The following is an 18,505-nucleotide window of genomic DNA, read 5'->3' as shown; positions in this document are numbered from 1 at the left end:
CTCTCTGGAGCCTAGGATCAGGCTGCATGGATATGCACCTATTGTGCGCTGCATACTTAAAACCTATATCTCGATATATAACTGTATCAGATTTCACTAAACTTTCTCCCCAAAAACTGGGACTGAAGAAGACATGGCAGTGATCAGTTTGCACAAGAGAAAATTCACCATGCAGACATCTGCAGTTACGAAAAGGGGAAGGCAAACGGAAACTGGTGTGCACCGGCAGGCCCTCCTTATCTGATATCCCTGGGCCCTCACAGACAAAACCACGCAGCGGTAGGTAGGTCTGCAGTTAGCTTGGCCAGAAGCGGCTATGTCTGCACTGTCACACTAGCTCTCCAGCAACTACTGAGATGAATGTGTTAAGATGGCTGGCTGGACCAGTACTGAGGCTCACAGACAGAGAGATTAGAAGTCCCACAAAAGCATAATATAGCCTGGAAGGGGAAAGGAGCCATCCATAACCAGCCAAACAGAACCACTCTGTTTGCCTTCATTCACGCACTCATTACATGCACTGAATGGGGGCTTCAAGGGACCATAATATCCTCTAAGAACCTTGTGACATAGATGTAATGTATATGCAAACATATATATGTGTATGGGTGTGTGTGTGTGTGTGTGTGTACATACACATTAGATATATCATAGACAGGTTCTCTCCATGTAGAACTTGCTAGACCAGTCCTATCTGACTGCACCCCCACTCCCAAGTGCAGGGATTACAAGCATGCACCACCATATCCAGCCCCTATGATTTAAAGATGGCAATGAAATCATTTAAGATGTCTGGAATGTGTTGAAATATGAGACAAATGTGTCAAATGAGACAAAGTGTCTTGAAACAAAATATTGTCATCCTGTGTTCTTGGAAGATTATATATATATATATATATATATATATATATATATATATATATCACCAACTATATATGTGAACTTTACAGGGCAAGAAACAGGCACACCCAAGAAGAAAGAAAGTGAATACAGAGCTGGAGAGATGTTCATAAGTTAAGGGCACACACTGCTTTTCCAAAGGACCACAGTTGGGTTCCCAGCACCAGTGTCTAGTAACCCAAGTTACCTAAGTCTCCCCGGTGACCTTGGGCACTTGCATTTATATGCAAATGCACACCATGTATACACACATCATTAAAAATAAATACGTTTTTTTTTAAGAAGCAGGTACGTAGAGAAGGCTTGAGGAAGTGACTTCACACACTCTCTCTTTCAGTCCATCTGTCTACTCTTATATTTTACTGATAAGGATGTGTAGGCTTCCCATTGCCCAAGATCACCTTGCTATCAAGTGCAGTGGGTCAGCCACACCAAGGGCAGCCTGCCTCCCAGATCCCCCTGGCCTCCACCACACCTAGCTTTTCTCAATCTCTTCTGGGGTACACAAAGGATCAAGATCAAGACCTCACCAAGTAGATGCTAAAACTATTCCCCACTGATGAGCCGAAGCCCTCACACATGGTACTCCATTGGCTTCTCCTCGTCCCTACACCACACCACCCCCACCACCCCCAGAGGCTTCTCTCTAAAGAACATGAGTGCACAGGGATTCTAGCCTTCCTAGATAATTCAGCCTTTCTTCCAGAGGGCTCAAATTCCACAGCTCCATTCCTACGACATGATACCTCTCTAACAACCATGGACCTTGGAGAAGTAAGGCTGCAAAGTGTTTTTCTCTGCACTTCTAGGAGCTAGGGTCTGTACACAAGCTGTGCTGTTTTCTTTACTGACTTTGCATTCACTGTGATATACAGTGTAGGTTCATTTGTTGTTCAAAATACACAGGCACATCCTGCCCAAACCCACATTCGTGAGTCAGCCCCCCGGAGTCCATCCCTGTACAATTCGGGGATAGTAAGTCCACGCAATTGGAGCTAACTTGCAAATCCTCAGTGTACCAGAGAACTGAGATTAAAGGCTTACCTTTGCAGCCTGCGGCAATTCACCCCACAGCCAGAGCATTTCCAGGTTACTCTTTGGCGTCAACCTGTCTGCAGACTTACTGACCAGCTCAGAATCACTTTTTGGTGTTGAGGGCCGGGAGCCTGAAGGACTTAAGAAAACACAAACCCATGGTTTGAGTGAAAAAAACAAATAAAACCCCAAACAAACAAAAAACCCAAAACAAAAGGGAAAACAACAACAACAACAACAAAAAGCCTTTGGTTTTGTCCCATAGTCAAGGGTTCTAGAAAACCAGAATATACATCCCTGGGGCCGTCCCTCTGACAATCTCTCCTTTGGCCACCAGAGGTCAGTGTGCACCACATCCACCAAGGCCTTGTAGCCAAATTGAAGGACAGTAAGAAAAGGAAGGAGCTTTGAGAGGTGGGGGAATAGAATCAGAACTGGAAACTCTCAAAAAACTAATGAAAGAAGGTGGAGAAGAGGAGGAGGTGAAGGAGAGGAGAGGGTGGAGAAGAGGAAGAGGACAGAGAAAGAAAGGAGAATCAGAGGAGCAAAGAGAGGAAACGCAGGGGGAGGGGTACTTGGGTACAAACTGCAGTCCTTTGTCACACCCAGGCTTCTCAGCTATGCTGTCGTTTTTCCTAGCAAGCTTTCCAGCAGGTGCAGAGGGTCCTGACCAGCTGACACTGCATCCCAGCTTTAGACACTGGCTTTAAGAACAGGGAAAACAGCCGGGCAGTGGTGGCACACACCTTTAATCCCAGCACTTGGGAGGCAGAGGCAGGAGGATTTCTGAGTTCGAGGCCAGCCTGGTCTACAGAGTGAGTTCCAGGACAGCCAGAGCTACACAGAGAAACCCTGTCTCTGAAAAAAAAAAAAAAAAAAAAAAAAAAAAAAAAAAAAAAAACAGGGAAAACATCTTGTGTGCCAACTTCATTACACTGGGCCACCAGACAGCTGTCTCCAGGAACCTATCAAAGGCTTTCTGTGTCACCTCACGGTGCTGCTCCTAAGTGACAGTCATGTGCCTCCCTTCCACAGCACACACTTTTACCTCTAATACTTGAACCAAGTCTTGTGCCTGTTCAGCCTAATTAACGGGCCAAAAGCATCAACGTCGGTCCCCAATTCTCACAGACACCAAGCCGCAGGCCGGAAGAAATGTCATAGCTCTTTCTCTTTATTCTCCCACTCCACTTCCCTCAAGAGGAACATAGCAGCCCTTTCACACAAAGCAGGAAATGGCTTCTCCACAGACCCTATCTGTTCCCCTGGCTACACTGAGTCTCACTTATCTGAGTCAAGTCCCATCTCCAGCTCAAGATGGCATTTCCTGTTGGTTCAAGGAGAGAACCTTCATAGTGTACACAGCCCCATGGCTATGTCTAAGTTGTATCTATTTGAGAGATTTCCTACATAGCTAGCCTGGCCCTGGTGCTTCCACAAAACCAGAATACAGGCTCTTTGACCCTCATTTAACAGTGAGGCACAAAGGGCTCCCCCTTCCCTTGGCACCTGCTGACCACTGATCTTTCCAATGGAAGCACACTACCATAGGCAACCCTCATGGTCTAGTCCTGACTGGGGAGGAGGCTCCTGGTAAATCATACCATGAGAGCTTCTACAATGGAACCCTCCTACACCATACACACCACACACACACACACACACACACACACACACACACACACACAAGAGCTTCTACAATGGAGGAGCTACATCACACAGGAACTGGAGTGGTAGCTGGAGAGGTAGAACACTAAGGAGAGTAAACCTCTCTTGCACAGGACTGGAATTCCCGGAACCCGTACCAAGGCAGTGCACAACTGCCTGTAACTCCCACTCTAGGGGACCCAATGCCCACTTCTAGACTTCACTTACGTGTGCACACACAGCCACCTAGATGAACACACAACATATGTGCTTTGAGAAGGAAGGGTCAGTAAATATAATTAAATGTAAAGTCAATTTTTAAATTTTAAATCAAATAAAATTGTAAAAGTTATGTTTCCCAGATAGAAACTAATCAGCGCTTACTTTGATTATAAAGTTTCAAAAGTAGATGAGGAATGTCCAAAAAAATAAACACCACTGAGGGAGGAGAGGAGAGAACACAAACCCATACCTATACCGTTCTTCTAAATTCTGCTCTAGAAACGGCGTGGAGGGTGTGTGAATCCATTATACAGACAGCCTAAGAGGCTGTTTAAATATTTATAGTAAGTAGCATGTCTTATATTCTAAAGTGGTATTCTAAAAATAGCTCAGACTTGTCTGTCAACTGCCCCACCACAGAAAACATGGTCTCCCAGTCTCGGGCTCCTTGTCCTGGTTTTCAAGGCCACTCACTCACAGTGTCAAGCCGCACATAGGACAGACCATTTAAGGAATTTTTAACAAGTCTAATCAGGGCTCACTGCTTAAGAACGCATGCTCCTCTTCCAGAGGTTCCAGGTTAAATTCCCAGTGTACCCACATGGCAGCTCTCCTGCCTTCCCAATTCCAGTTTCAGGGGGATCTACTGCCCTCTTCTGGCCTCCTTGGGCACTGCATGCATGTGTTACACATACATGATGCAGGCAGACATTCAAACATATCAAAGTAAATACATCTTTAAAATAAAATAAACATGTCTAATCACCTACTTTTACAACTTAAAATGAAAGGAAGTATTTTTTTTCATAAGTTGGTTAGTGAGTACAATTGATTTTAGTGTTAGATCAAAATCTGTTTCATATCATGTCAGTTAGGGTTCATTGCAAGTGATTGGGTTAGATTTAGATCTTGGCTTCTGTAAGAACAGGTCTACCTTTCCGAAGCATGGAAGTGGCAAGACTGCAGAGGACAAGAGCTAGAGAGAACGCCCTCGGCCAGGTGAGGGGGAGTCCTCTGGCAATCTACCAGGCTGCTGGAGACACCGGACAGACACACAACAAAAAGAAAGGGGGAAAAAAATCACAGTCAGTTAAATGAAATCCTATCACTGCTTGCGGCTCTCAGCACAACGACTCTAGGAAATGAAAACATTTGGCTGTCAGACAGCAAAAGTCCAGTCTATGTTGAAATCAGTAGGAAATCAATGTTACCCAGGCTGACCTCAAACTGGCTTTGTAGTGGAGGATGACCTTCAACTGCCTGGTTTTCTGCCATGACAGGGAGCGAATCCAGGATATCATGCGTGCTAGGCAAGCACTCCACTAACCTGAGCTACCTCCCTAGACCATGAGCATGAACTTCCCCGGATGCAAAGACAGGAAGCTGCCAAGAGACCCATTTGTCTTCCATTTCATCCTCAAGAAAGACAGTGAGTCCCTCTCTGGGCTGTTCTAAACATTCCTTTTACATTCTTCAGGTAAATGAACAGATTTTTCAATTAATTAGCAGTCTCTAAATACAGTGCTCTGTTTTCTTCCTAAATCAGTATGTTTTCTCTTCTTTGGGATCACCTTCCCTGAACCAGGACAAGAACACATGTGGTTCCAGGCATCTTAGAGATGCACGGACAGTTGTATGCTGGGTACAAAGAATGGACCACTGATCTAAAAGATTATGAAAACAACATTTGAAATATATCATTAATGTTTTTAAATGAACTACCCTGTGAAATGTGGGTCGAATAAAACCTATCTTTCAAGTTAATTTGATTTTTTTTTTTTTTTTTTTTTGCAAAGGTTTACTTTATTTCTACTTGTGTTTGTGTGCATGTATTGCTTTTGTCAGGGCATTTTATTACAGCAATAGGAAAAGAAATTAAAACATTTCTAACATAAAACTACATACATTTACACATACATATTTACATTATACATAGACACGCATACATATACATCATATACATGTACGGCTAAGTATTAGATACCTAATGGAAGGTCTAATCTCTAAGCAGTTAGACCCCATCCTCTGGTAGATGAACATTTCCTGTCAGTCCCAGCTAGACTCAGGCATGATAGCTCAGCCCAAGCTATGACTGCGGCTGCCTCAGTCTCAGGATGACCCTGAGCAAAGTGGAACCAAGACAGGTGTTTGACAAGGATGGCAGCCCATGCTACAGTCCCAGAGTGTACCCATTTCTATTCTAAACTACAAGTAAATCTACAGCATCTGGTGGGATAGCCCAAGGACACCATAACCATCATGTTTCTCGGATGGCTTGAAACATATCCCCAAACATCTTGGCAAGTTAACAACCTGTTCTTCACCCACCATGACATTTAAAACTATGGTTCCTTAGAAGCCATAAACCATTATCATGCCCAGGATTTGTCTGCCCCAGCAGGAATGAGCCTGTCCCATGGAGAACGCAAGATGTGAATCTGGGCCTTCCTAGGTTCTTGGCAGAACCATTCCAGAGGCCCTCCTGTTTTCCTAGGTTTAATGGGTCTGAAAGCATCTGGGGTCTTCAGGAAAGTCACTTGTATTCTGTGCAGCTGCAGCTCTGTTCTCAGATTCACACAGGAGCTTCAGGACAAGTGAAAAGGACATTTCAGGGAAGCATGTGCTCCTGAACCAGCAGTGTGATTAACTGGAGGGCAGCATCCCTTTGTCAGTCCTTGGTGACGTCACAGGCCCCCAGCAGCTATGTCCCTGCATTTGAACTCCACTTCAAGGCTAAGGACCAAAGCCAGGTTGGCCATGCTGCCCTCTTCTGCTGCCAATGGGCACTGGGTAACTCAGCAGGTGTTTTTCCTCCTGCTGGGCCTTTGCCCCACAGAACCTCAATCTCAATTCAACAGAATTTGTTCACCTTCTACATTATACCCTAACTTACACCCCTCAATACATACACACATTCAAGATTTTCTGATCCTAATTATTTTCAGTTTTAATTTCTATTTCACTATTCTTTTTAGTCATGCTTCCTATAGCTGACTTCTGAACCCTCTGGCACACATAGCAACTTACCTGGGGCTGGGGGACCACTCTCTGTCTGAATTGGGGTACGATGCTGACTGGGGATATGTTGAAACTGAGGGGAGGTTTTCCTTAGGAATATCATCTTGGAATGGTGGTACATCATTAGGAAGAGTTCTAGAGAAAAATAAAAAGCAAAAAATAAAATAAAAATGTACCAAGGGCAGATTCATAATAGAGCCAAGTTTCTTCTTGCTTATATCTAAGAGATTCACACTAATTATTATATCCTCCATCACACACTCAGGCACATGCAATGAAGTAGAGATGAAAACGGAAGAGGTGAAAGGTCAGCATGCATAAGTCTGTGTTTGTGCACCTGCCTTGGGTGGACTGTAAACTAAAATGATCTCACTAGGGCATGAACACAATGACTGTACCAATCAAGTACCACCATAGCATCCTCAAGCAGGTATGTGTACCACTGTAGGTAGCATTCTCAAGCATGTACATGTACCTCTAGTACATCAAGAGTGTGTGTGTGTGTGTGTGTGTGTGTGTGTGTGTGTACCACCATAGCATCCCCAAGTATGTGTGTGTATGTGTGCCTCTATAGCATCTCCACCTATGTGTGTGCCACTGTACATACTCAAGTGTGTGTGTGTCTGTGTGTGTGTGTGTGTGTGTAGCTGGGGAGGGAACCCAAGACTCACAGATGGTAGGCAAGCACTTTACCACTGAGCTACGGCCTCTTATATTTAGAGATAGGGTCTCACTAAGTCACCCAAGCTAGTGATCTTCCTGCCTCAGTTTACCCAATTCCAAGCTTCCTGGTGTGTGCTACTACACCTGGCTTCTACTACAACATCTTATTGTCACTTTTCACATTTCCCCTCACCAGAGCCTGAGAGGTAGGTCAATTAGAACTGTATCCAGGTATTCTAGAACATTCCCATTTACAGGGGGACTGCCACTCAAAAAATAAAACAAAAACCAAAAAACATACACACAAAGCCCACAGAGAACATCTCATGTCTGACCAAAAAAGTAAATGGCAGCAATCATTGAACACAACTGTAAAACTCCCTGGCTTCAGACAGAGCCACAGACACTACAACACATGACTCTCCTGCCCACTTCTGCAGAGGCCATCTGTCTACCCTTCTGATGCTGCTGGAAGCGCCTGTGGCCAGGTGCTAAAATTCAAAGCCACAGAGAGAGGCCATTATAACCAGTCCGAGCCCAACAGCCTCTGTACCCACAGAAGATCACAGGCTACAGTTAGGGAAGACAATAATGCCAGCCAACTTCTAGTATAAACCAGAAGAAAACACAGATCTGGGCACTGGGGGTGCAGCTCCATCCGCTGTTAGCCTAGTATGCTCAGAGCTCTGAATTCCACCACAGTGCCATAAAAAAATGAATGTGGTAGCTTACATCTGTGAACCCAGCAATTGGGAAGGAAAGGCAGGAAGATCAGAAGTTCAAGGTCATCTTCAGTCACAGAAGGACCCTGTCTCAAAAGATAAAAATAACTCACTCTGACCAATGAAGCAGAGGAATACTGTATTCTTGGTGTTCCTTATCTCTTCTTTATGTTGACAAGACATAAAAATTATCAAAAGCCACATGAAATTATAGACATCTGAAATAGGGGCAGGCTAGAGAGATGGCTCAGAGGTTAAGAGTTAAGAGATTAAGACAGCTCTTCCAGAGGTCCTGAGTTCAATTCTCAGCAACCACATGGTGACTCACAACCATCAGTAATAGGATCTGATGCCCTCTTCTGGCATGTCTAAAGAGATCAACAGTATACTCATAATACATAAAATAAATAATTTTTTTTTAAAAATCTGAAACAGAAAATATTCTTTAAAAGTTGGTTTTCAAAATTGGCTTTTTCCACCAAAATACATACATACAAACTAAGCTTTGCTACAGTCTTAGAAGCAAATATATATGTGTAAATATATATATTATAATATATATGTATATATTATATATTATATATATACACACACACATATATATACATACATACAAGGAGAGAAGCTCATCAAATTGGGGGCATAATTCAAATTAAATTAAAGGTTTGCTTAACATAAAGTGGGTGTGGGCTCTGTCATAGTTAGCACCGAACTGACCACACACCCTCTCAACCTACAGGCCTGCCTCAAGGCCACAGGCAGACGTGGGCTCAGAGAACAATGGCTGTCAGGTTTAGGACAGCCAGTGAGAGATAAGGGGTGGGACTCCATGACACAGCAGTGGCTTAGCGTGCAGGATGCCACAGATTTGGTCCCCAGCACCAGTCAATAAACAAGTGCTTAGAAAACAGTTTTCACCGGGCAGTGGTGGCGCACACCTTTAATCCCAGCACTTGGGAGGCAGAGGCAGGTGCATTTCTGGGTTCGAGGCCAACCTGGTCTACAGAGTGAGTTCCAGGACAGCCAGGGCTACACCGAGAGACCCTGTCTCAAAAAAACAAAAAAAAAAAAAAAAAAAAAAAAAAAAAAAGAAAAGAAAACAGTTTTCGTGAAAAACTCATTTGCTGATTCTTGGTTTTATTTTATTTCAGAAAGCTGAAGTTACCAGCCACAGAGGCATGGCGTGACCAACTGTCTTAGGCTAAAAAAACTGGAGTGAGGCTTTGTTCCTTTCTAAGTTGGGCCCACACACTGACTGCAAAAATCCAGTCTAAGATGCCTAACAGAAGAATGAACAGTTTAAAAAAAAAAAAAAAAGACTTATGAAAATCATCTTTAAAACTAACTCATTTAGGACTAGAGACATAGTCCAGTTGGTAGAGTACTTGCCTAGCATGCATAAAATCCCATGTTCAAATCTAGCCCATTTAACAGAGTATGATGCTATGTGCCTAGAACCCCAGCATTTGAAAGCAAGGGGCATGATGACCAGAAGTTCAAGGTGATCCTCAGCTACAAATCCATTCAATTTGTCAAAAAAAGAAAGAAAGAAATTAATTCATCCTCCTTCAACACAGACCTGTCCTCCCTCACTGTCCACGTGCTCCCTCCATGGACCCTGTCCTCCCTCACTGCTCCCTCACCTGCTCCCATCCATCGGTGCTGTGTCCTCATCAGAGCTCATCTCTATGGGAAACATGTCCTCATCCTCAGATGTGTTGACATTGTCGTCCCTTTTGAGATTGTCCAACTGGGCCTTCCTCCTCCTTTTCCTTCTCTTCTTCCCCAGAGAACCAGTGGATGAGGTGTCACTGGGAGGGAGGCCCTGGGCAGCTGTAGTGGGATCCAGGCATCTGATTCTGTCCACAGAGTTCCTCTTCAGCTGGCTTTCCATTCTCGAAGCTCCTTCTGACAGGATGGGAGACGTGGCTAGGTACATGGGGATGACTTCCTAAACGGGCGGTGTTCAAGAGTCCCATTAATACGACTGAAGGGAAGGAGAAGAGTCATAACAAAGGACTTATTCGGGCGACAGCCACAGCAGGACAGCCCAGCATTTCCTAGCCACTGGGAGGCATCGGACAGAGGGTCAGCACTCCTTAAACACTGTTTTGTACTGAACACAGTATTCATATAATCATAAGAGTTAGACCATTGCCAGTGATTTCAAATCATCAAAACACATCTAAAATATCTAAGGCCTAGAAAAATGGAGGCACAGTCACTGACATTGTTGCTGGGACCTGGACACAGTTTTACATTATATTGTGTCAGAATAAACATGAGTAGGTTCCAAGGGGCAAGTGGGTGGGTGTGTATATGTTTGTTTTCACATCCCAACCCTGGAATGAATGAAACAAGTCTCCACTTCCAGCAGGCTCCAGGCAGCCACTGATGCTGAGCTGACCAGCTGGTACACAGCCTCTGTGGCATAGGAGCCCCAAACTACCCATCTCCAAGAGCCTAAAATGGTCTCAGCCAGAAGCAATAGGAGATTATAATAAACCAGCCAGTGAATTCAGGGCTTCCCATTTAGACAGGAGTTGCCTGTGGGGCCTACAGCAGACAGTGGAGCAGAAGCAGCCCTTGGCTTTGAGCCCAGAAGCTGTTCCCTCAAGTAGATAACAGGGGAATCACTAGCCTGGGGTCATTTAAATTGCAGGCACTCATTTTATTACTTGAGGCTCCATGGAACCTCCTTCAGGAATGAACCAGCTTAAGTGGGTTCAGCAAGGTACCCCTGCAAAAGATCACTTCATGGAGCCCCAGAAGGGCCGCTGGACATCTTACTCCATCCTCCACCCTACTGAGCTCAGACAGAATCTCTCTCGCTGAACCTGAAGCTGGCTGCCTCAGTGAGGCCGGCTGGCAATCTGCCTGTCTCTGCAAGGCTAGAGACACAGTGAGTACCGAGCTTGTCTTAACCTGGATGTCAGAGATTTAAACTCAGGTCCTCAACCTTGCAGAGCAGGCGCTCCTAAACCACCGAGTCTTCCCCCTAGCCCCAGCCCCTCAAAGTGTTAAAACTTCTCAACCCAGTAATTTCACTCCTGGGCATACACATGGAGGGAGAGAGCATGGAGGTGGGGGGAGAGGTTGGGAGGGGAAAGCCAGACCAAAGCACGGGTCCTCACAGAAACTTGAATATGAATGTTTACATCGCCATTACTCACACTAGCCAAAAGATAACAGCCCAAGAGTCCCTCAAGAGACAACTTAGGTAAACAAAGTGTTGTGTATCAAACTATTCAGTCACTGAAAACACTAACAGGGCCCAAAAGTTGGCTCAGTGGGTAAAGCACAACTGCCAAGCCTGACAATTCAAAGTTCCACCTCTGGGATCCACACAGGAAAGAAGAGAACCAGCACTCAGAAGGTGTCCTCTGACGTCCACACATGCAGGGCACACATGTACCTCCAAAAATAAACAAACTAGTGTCAAAATTGAAATTCAGGCATGTGTAGTGACACAGCTGAAGCTTGAATCGCTGGGTAAAGTACAAGACACCAGGCACAAGCGCAGCCTCCTGCATTACTTAATTCGTATGAAAACTCAAAATAGGAAAATTTATACACAAGCTAACTTAGCAGTTGCTCTAGGGTCAGGTGCTGGAAGGCTGGCTGAATATAAAGAAGTGGTATGTTTAAGATGTGATATTTCTTCTTCATGTGACTAAAGCGTTCTGAAACTGGCCAGTTCAATGGCTGCATGTATCTATGAACAGACTAAAAACCACTGAGCCATACTTGTGATAGGTATCTCAGTGAAGCTGTCAGCACATCATGGGTAAGACTACTTGCTGTGAAGGTAAGAGGACTTGCGTTCAAATCTGCAGTGTCCATGTAAGAGCTGGCCATGATGTCACACCTGCTGCAACCCAGAATCAGGGAACCGCCACAGAAGGAGCACCAGAGGTCAGTACCCAGACAGAATGGCCAAAGCTTCAAGTTCTACAAGAGACCCTGTCTCAAAACTAAGGTGGACAGTGTCAGAGAGAGACACTATGTGCATGGGTACAGTCATGAATACACACACATAAATATACATCATACATGCATGCCCCACATACACACAACAATAATAAACTAAATAAAACTGAGAATAGTCAGACATTTCAGATTTGTACACCAACACATATTCAGCCAGTGGATGATGTTAGCCCCTCTGTCTCCTGGAAATGGCAAGTTAGTTGAGACAGGCCAGGACTAGGTCTCTGTGGTCTCAGCATACACGCTGCCTGCCTGGCTCAGGCCCTCTGACAGGTAGGTCAGTCTCTGCTCTGATGCCAGCATCTACCCAGCAAAGGGCTCCGAATTCCTTTTCTAGGGCCTACCTGACCTGCTGTGTCTCCACACCCTGGAGTGACCCTGGACACCCAGCCCTCCTCACCTGATCATTGTCAGTCTCCTGGACAAAAAATGCTTCTCCGTTGTCCCCCAATTTCATGTGCAAATCCACAGACTCCCCGTTGATTTCTATGTCCACCTGAAGGGGGTGCACAGTTAAGAACACAGTGAGCTTCCCTGAAAGCACCTCACATCTCACTTGCTGTCCCTGACCCAAGCACACCTGCCCTGAGCACTGGGGAGGTGGGAAGGGAACTTGGGTTTCCAGGGCTGCGCTGGCTGGTCCTTTTTATGCCTCCACTGTTGATCCAGAACCTTCCCATTCCCTACCAGTATGCACGCTTCCCCTCTCTGAGGATGAGGAACTGTGACTAGCACCCAATCAGAAGTAACTCCACGGGGCTTCTGAAACCAGGCCATAAAAACACCATGTCCACCTACTCCCTCATAAACAGTCACCATGCTGAGAGGGAGCCAGACCACATAGAAGAGCAATTTAGAATACAGAACCAGGACCCAGGTACAGGAGGGGCTGGGTGGTCAGGTGATCCTCGGCCTTGAGTTTTCCTGAGAAGTGGCCTAAAAGCCACCCCTGCCTCACTGTGTCATGCTCTCCTGCCCTGCCTTCTGAGCCTCATACTTGATTAGCAGTGGGATGGGTGTGCCCGATATCTTAGAGTAACTGTCCATGCCATAGTGCCCGGAACAATGTGCTCACTAGTGAGTGGAATGGGTGTGCCCGATATCTTAGAGTAACTGTCCATGCCATTGTGCCCGGAACAATGTGCTCACTAGTGAGAATTAAACTGTGCAACGAGGCTTCTTGAAGGGTAAGTCTGAGCACTCGGGGCAGGAGACAGCACCCTTGTGCTCTAAGGAGGGGGTTACCAGGCCTCACCACTTTCTCTCGGGAGCGTAGGACACCCATCTTCCCGAAGCGGACGTGGAAAGGGGAACACTGCAGACTGCCATTGGGCTGGCGGACAACAATGATGTCGATGCATCCTGAGAGCGTGGCAGGGTTCAGTCCCTTGTAGAGCTCCTTCACCGTCACAAACACCTGGCCGGCCAACTGCCCCACGTAATTCATTGTCTGAACCTGAGAGACAGATAGAACATACATGCTCACAAGAGCAACTAACAAGGGAAGGCCGCCCAGAGCCTCCACCTCAACACTGTTTCAACGATGCACTCAACACACTATTCTCACGCTCTGCCTACATCGATTTGTTTCTGGAATGTTCTCCACAACACCCCTGTGCAGGCTCATTTCTCCCACCCCATCCAGAAGCCCAGCATCCTTCCCACCACAGGGTCCAGTAAAGAGAGGCCCAGAATCCTGACACAAGAAGCATCCTAGGACGACTATGAATGTGAGCTCTCACATCTGTGCTTTGCCTCAACATCAAACATAAGCAAGCTTAGGACACTGGAGTAGAGACCACTCTGTATGTGTGCCTTAGTCAGAGGAAGGACATCACAGTAGGACCTGGGAAACATGACAGCACAGAAAAGGTTTTACAGTCCTCCCCAGTCGTCCATTCCTGCAGTCTTCCATGATGTTCCCTGGGCCTCAAAGCAGGTGACGTCGATGTCCCAGTTAGGGCCAAGCACTCAGCAGTCGCTTACTCTCAACACTTTGTTGAGTTAGGGGTCCCCATTTTGACCAGTGCTTGCTTCGGGGGGTGGTTTGAATAAAAATGACCCCTTATGTCCGTAGGGAATGGCATTATTAGGAGCTGTGGCCTTGTTGGAGTAGGTGTGGCCTTGCCGGAGAAATAGAGGGATGGCTTTGAGGTCTCAGAAGCTCCTTCTCCAGCACCATGTCTACCTGCAGGCTGCCATGCTTCCTGTCATGATGGTAATGGACTGAACTTCCGAAACTGTAAGCCAGCTCCAATTAAATGTTTTCCTTTATAAGAGTTACCATAGTCATGGTGTCTCTCCACAGCAACGAATCTCTAACACGGTTGAAAGGTATCTCTGACAGAGCCTGAGAGCTGCACCTGCCTGTATGTGTAAACATTAACTGTTCAGGGGCTAGCAAGATGGTTCTGCTTCTTGCCACCAAGCCTGAAAACCTGACTTCATTCTGCAGGATAGAGGAATGAGAACCAACTCCCACAGATCATCCTCTGATCCTCTAACCTCCTCACATCCGCAGTGGCATGTGCGCGTGTGCGCACACACACACATACACAAACACACACACACACAACCATTTGGCAAAACATTAGTAGATTCCCCCACATCAGTAGCAATTCCCCTCATAGGGCCTGTGACCTCCCTAGCCATAGATTTTGATCAGTTCTACACGTAGTGTTAGCAATGCATTCTCCCCCATGCAGAATCCTAGTCAACAGGGAGACGGTGGCTTTTATCAGTCTCTGTCCAGTCCCTGCCTGCCCACCTATTCTCTGGCAACTGCAGGGGACATGTTTGCTAGGGCGCTTACCCAGCCAGCCAGCCAACCACCATCCTTAGTAAACCTTTGGGACTTCTACCCTACTGGGCCTGGCACTACAGCTCGTATATAAGACAGAGTCCCTGTCACAGGCTTGTGATAGAGAACTGATGCTCCTATAACCAAAATATCAGTCACTGATGGCACATCCCTGTAATCTCAGCACATGGGAGGTGGCAGAAGGAAGATCAGGATTTCATGTAGCCATCCTGTGCTACATGAAATCCTGCATCAAAAAGTAAACGGGAGATGAAGAATCCCCCCAAATACCTGTAATTTAAAAATCACAATGCTGCAACCCTCGTATTCTTCCCCAGAATGTCACCCTCTACATTAAACTTGAGATTTTAACTTTTGCTGAGACTGGCAAAAGAGGGAAAGTCTCAACTCTCCAGTCCTGTGGGATCATTTTTAAGAGCATTTTTTTCCCCACAATTTCTTTCATGTATCCAATCTCACGTCCCTGTGTCTCACTCAATAACCCTGTGTATAGGAGGCCTGTCACAGGAGGGAACAGAAAGGTACATTCAAGTGTCACAAAGCAGATGACCATGATCACAGGCTTGGTATCAAGGTGTCAGATCAGAGGGAGGGTCAGTAGGAGCAACCACTATTCCTGTCCAGTCAGGCCCTCTTGTGACTGTCCACTAGAGCATGCCCTGATTCTAACCTGCTCCTGCAGGGACTGTGCTCATCACTGAGAAACAGACCAAGTTCTTGGGCAAGGAAGCCTCAGCCTAGGTCAGCTCAGCTAAGAGCGACTTTAATATTTTCCCTAACATGGAGCAAACACAGCTCTCACTGCAAAGAAAATACAGGATGGTTTAGTCTAGAGCGAATGCAAGTGAGCCCGGGCTGACAACACAGGTTCAGGTTTGGTTACCCTGATTCCTGTGTTCCACTGTCAGAACAGCTGCATGAGACCGTAACAGTCACAGGACACAGAAAGTGAGAGATAAAGATCTTTGCCTGATAACTGGCTGAGACTACATAAGCAGGGTACAGTGAAGACAGAAAACTGCTGCCAGGCTTCAAGTGTTACCCAATGAGATTCTTAACTTCTGAACTGGTAGAAGCCAGTGCAAGAATACATTTGCAAGGTATTCATAGTCAAAAGGAAGTTACATCAATGTGATAGTTTGAATGAGAAATCTCCCCCATAGTCTCAGGCATTTGAACACTTGGTCTCAGTTGGAGGCACTGTCTTGAAGAGGTTGAGGTGATGCAGCCATGCTAAAAGTATATTACTGATGGTGGACTTTGAGATTTAAAAGTCTCCCTAGGCCTGCCCAATCAGTGAGTTCTGGGTTCTATGAGAGTCCCTGACCTTAGTATGGTCAGGAGAGAGAAGAAGACACCCAATGTCCACTCTTAGCCTCTACCCACATTGTCTTAGTTAGGGACTTAGTTACTGCTGTGAGCAGACACCATGACCAACGCAACTCTTATAAGAACAACATTTAATTGAAGCTAGCTTACAGGTTCAAAAGTTCAGTCCATTATCATCAAGACAGGAACATGGCAGCATCCAGGCAGTCATGGTGCAGGAGGAGCTGAGAGCTCTACATCTTCATCTGAAGGCTGCTAGCAGAATATTCACTTCCAGGCATCTAGGATAAGGGTCCTAAAGCCCATGCCCACAGTGACACACCTACTCCAACAAGGCCACACCTCCTAATAGTGCCATTCCCTGGGACAAACATGTTCAAACCACGACATTCCTCTCCCTGGCCCCCCTAGGCTTGTTCAAACACATGAGTCTATGAGGGCAATAAAAAAGTACACTTAGTCCAACTTCCAAAGTCCCCATAGTTTATAGCAGTATCAACAATGTTAAAAGTCCAAAGTTCAAAGTCTCTTCTGAGATTCACCCAAACACTTAACTGTAATCCCTGAATCAAGACAGGAAACCAACTAGGCAAGCTCCAAACTCTGCATCTCCATGTCTGATGTCAAAGCAATTTTCAGATTTCCAACTCCTTTTTCATTTTTGTTGGCAGCAACAAACTTCTTTTCCTAGGCTGGTTTCATTCCCTGTTAGCAGCTTTCCTCAGCAGATAGCCCATGACTCTGGCGTTTGAACTATCTTGTAGTTTCCAAGACAACTTCAATGTTATAGCTTCTTGTTTCAATGTCTGGGATCTACTCGCAATCTTCTGGGCTCCTCCAAAGGGCTGGCATCACTTCCCCAGCTCTGCCCTCTATAGCACTCTAAGCTCAGGTTGATCACCCCATGCTGCTGCTGTTCTTGGTGATCATCCCACAGTACTGGCATCTCCAAAACACTGGGGTCTTCTGCTGCAACTAGGCTTCACCAACAGCCTCTCATAGGTCTCTTCATGGTGCCGAGCTTCAGCTGCTCTTTATGACCCCTTCATGCCTTCAAAACCAGTACCACCTGGGTGACTCTTACACATTACCAAGTCCAGCTGCAGCATGAGGTACAACCTTGGCTATCTCTGGAACACAGCTTCTTTGTACTCTCAGAAAACTTCTGGGAGAAGATTTCACCTCAGTGATGCTGGTCTCTTCTTAATCACCACTAATTTCTTAGCTCCAGCTAACGAGCATCAATTGTCCCAGTAGTCTCCTCCTCTTGACTATAAAGCCAGAGCCACATGGCCAAAGCTGCCCAGTTCTGCTGCTTGCAGGAGCTGGACCATGGCCCCCTTGTCCTATTACATTATCACTAGCTTCCTCATTTCCAGCTCCTTCACTGCCTAAGCTTGGCTGTCCTGGATCTTGCTCTGCAGATTGACCTTGAACTCAGAGATCTACGTGTCTCCAGGGATTAAAGGTGTGTACCACACGGCCTGGATCTAAATTTAGCTGGATCTAAATTGCCCCAAGATCACCACTCCTTTAATTCAATTTAATATCCTTGAACACAGGATTCAGCTCCATTTCACTTCCTGATGCCCCTTTGATACTCGAACCATATATTTTATATTTTTCCTTTCTCAGCTTGCTATGTTTATTCAAAACACTCTTCGTGAGACTTAACCAGAGAACAAAGTCTGTGATGGGCATTTCTGAGACTTCCTTTGTCAATGCAATTAATCTGAGTCTCTTTACCTTAGCCTCAGGCAGACTCTTCAGACAAGGGCAAAAAGCAGCCAAATTCTTCACCAAAATACCACAAAAACAGTCTCTAGGCCACATACTGAAGTTCTTCTCCACTGGAATCTCTTGGGCCAGGTCTGCACAGTTCAAATTGTACCCAGCAAAAAAGTCTTCCATATTCCTACTAGGATAACCCATTAAGCCCCATTTAAAGCATTCCGTTGCTTTCCCAAGTCCCCAAATCCACATTCTTCCAAACAAAAGCATGTTCAGGCCTATCACAGCAATATCCCAGTCCCTGGTACCAACATCTACCTTAATTAGAGTTTTACTGCTGTGAACAGACACCATGACCAAGGCAACTCTTATAAGGACAACATTTAATTGAGGCTGGCTTACAGGTTCAAAAGTACAGTTCATTATC

At 45.7% G+C, this 18,505-nt stretch overlaps 1 protein-coding gene across 13 annotated transcripts in view; it reads right to left on the bottom strand.

The window, feature by feature from the left end:
* The window catches only part of Lpin1 (lipin 1), a 108,600-nt gene that overhangs the window by 32,407 nt on the left and 57,688 nt on the right, over nucleotides 1–18,505 (bottom strand). For 6 of the 13 annotated variants that reach the window (XM_076942106.1, XM_034513862.2, XM_076942110.1 and 3 more), the window contains 6 exons: nucleotides 13,453–13,653; nucleotides 12,598–12,693; nucleotides 9,851–10,158; nucleotides 6,832–6,957; nucleotides 4,739–4,837; nucleotides 1,945–2,074 (listed from right to left, as the gene is read on the bottom strand). In XM_076942106.1, the coding sequence (XP_076798221.1) occupies nucleotides 1,945–2,074; nucleotides 4,739–4,837; nucleotides 6,832–6,957; nucleotides 9,851–10,158; nucleotides 12,598–12,693; nucleotides 13,453–13,653 (960 nt within the window). The remainder of the gene's footprint in view (nucleotides 1–1,944; nucleotides 2,075–4,738; nucleotides 4,838–6,831; nucleotides 6,958–9,850; nucleotides 10,159–12,597; nucleotides 12,694–13,452; nucleotides 13,654–18,505) is intronic. The other 7 variants (XM_076942109.1, XM_034513864.2, XM_076942114.1 and 4 more) reach the window with 2 other exon arrangements.

The sequence above is a fragment of the Arvicanthis niloticus genome, chromosome 11, assembly GCF_011762505.2.
Source record: "Arvicanthis niloticus isolate mArvNil1 chromosome 11, mArvNil1.pat.X, whole genome shotgun sequence".
Taxonomy (NCBI): Eukaryota; Metazoa; Chordata; class Mammalia; order Rodentia; family Muridae; genus Arvicanthis; species Arvicanthis niloticus.
The sequence above is the reverse complement of the archived record's forward strand: the minus strand, read 5'-3'. Positions and strand labels throughout refer to the sequence as shown.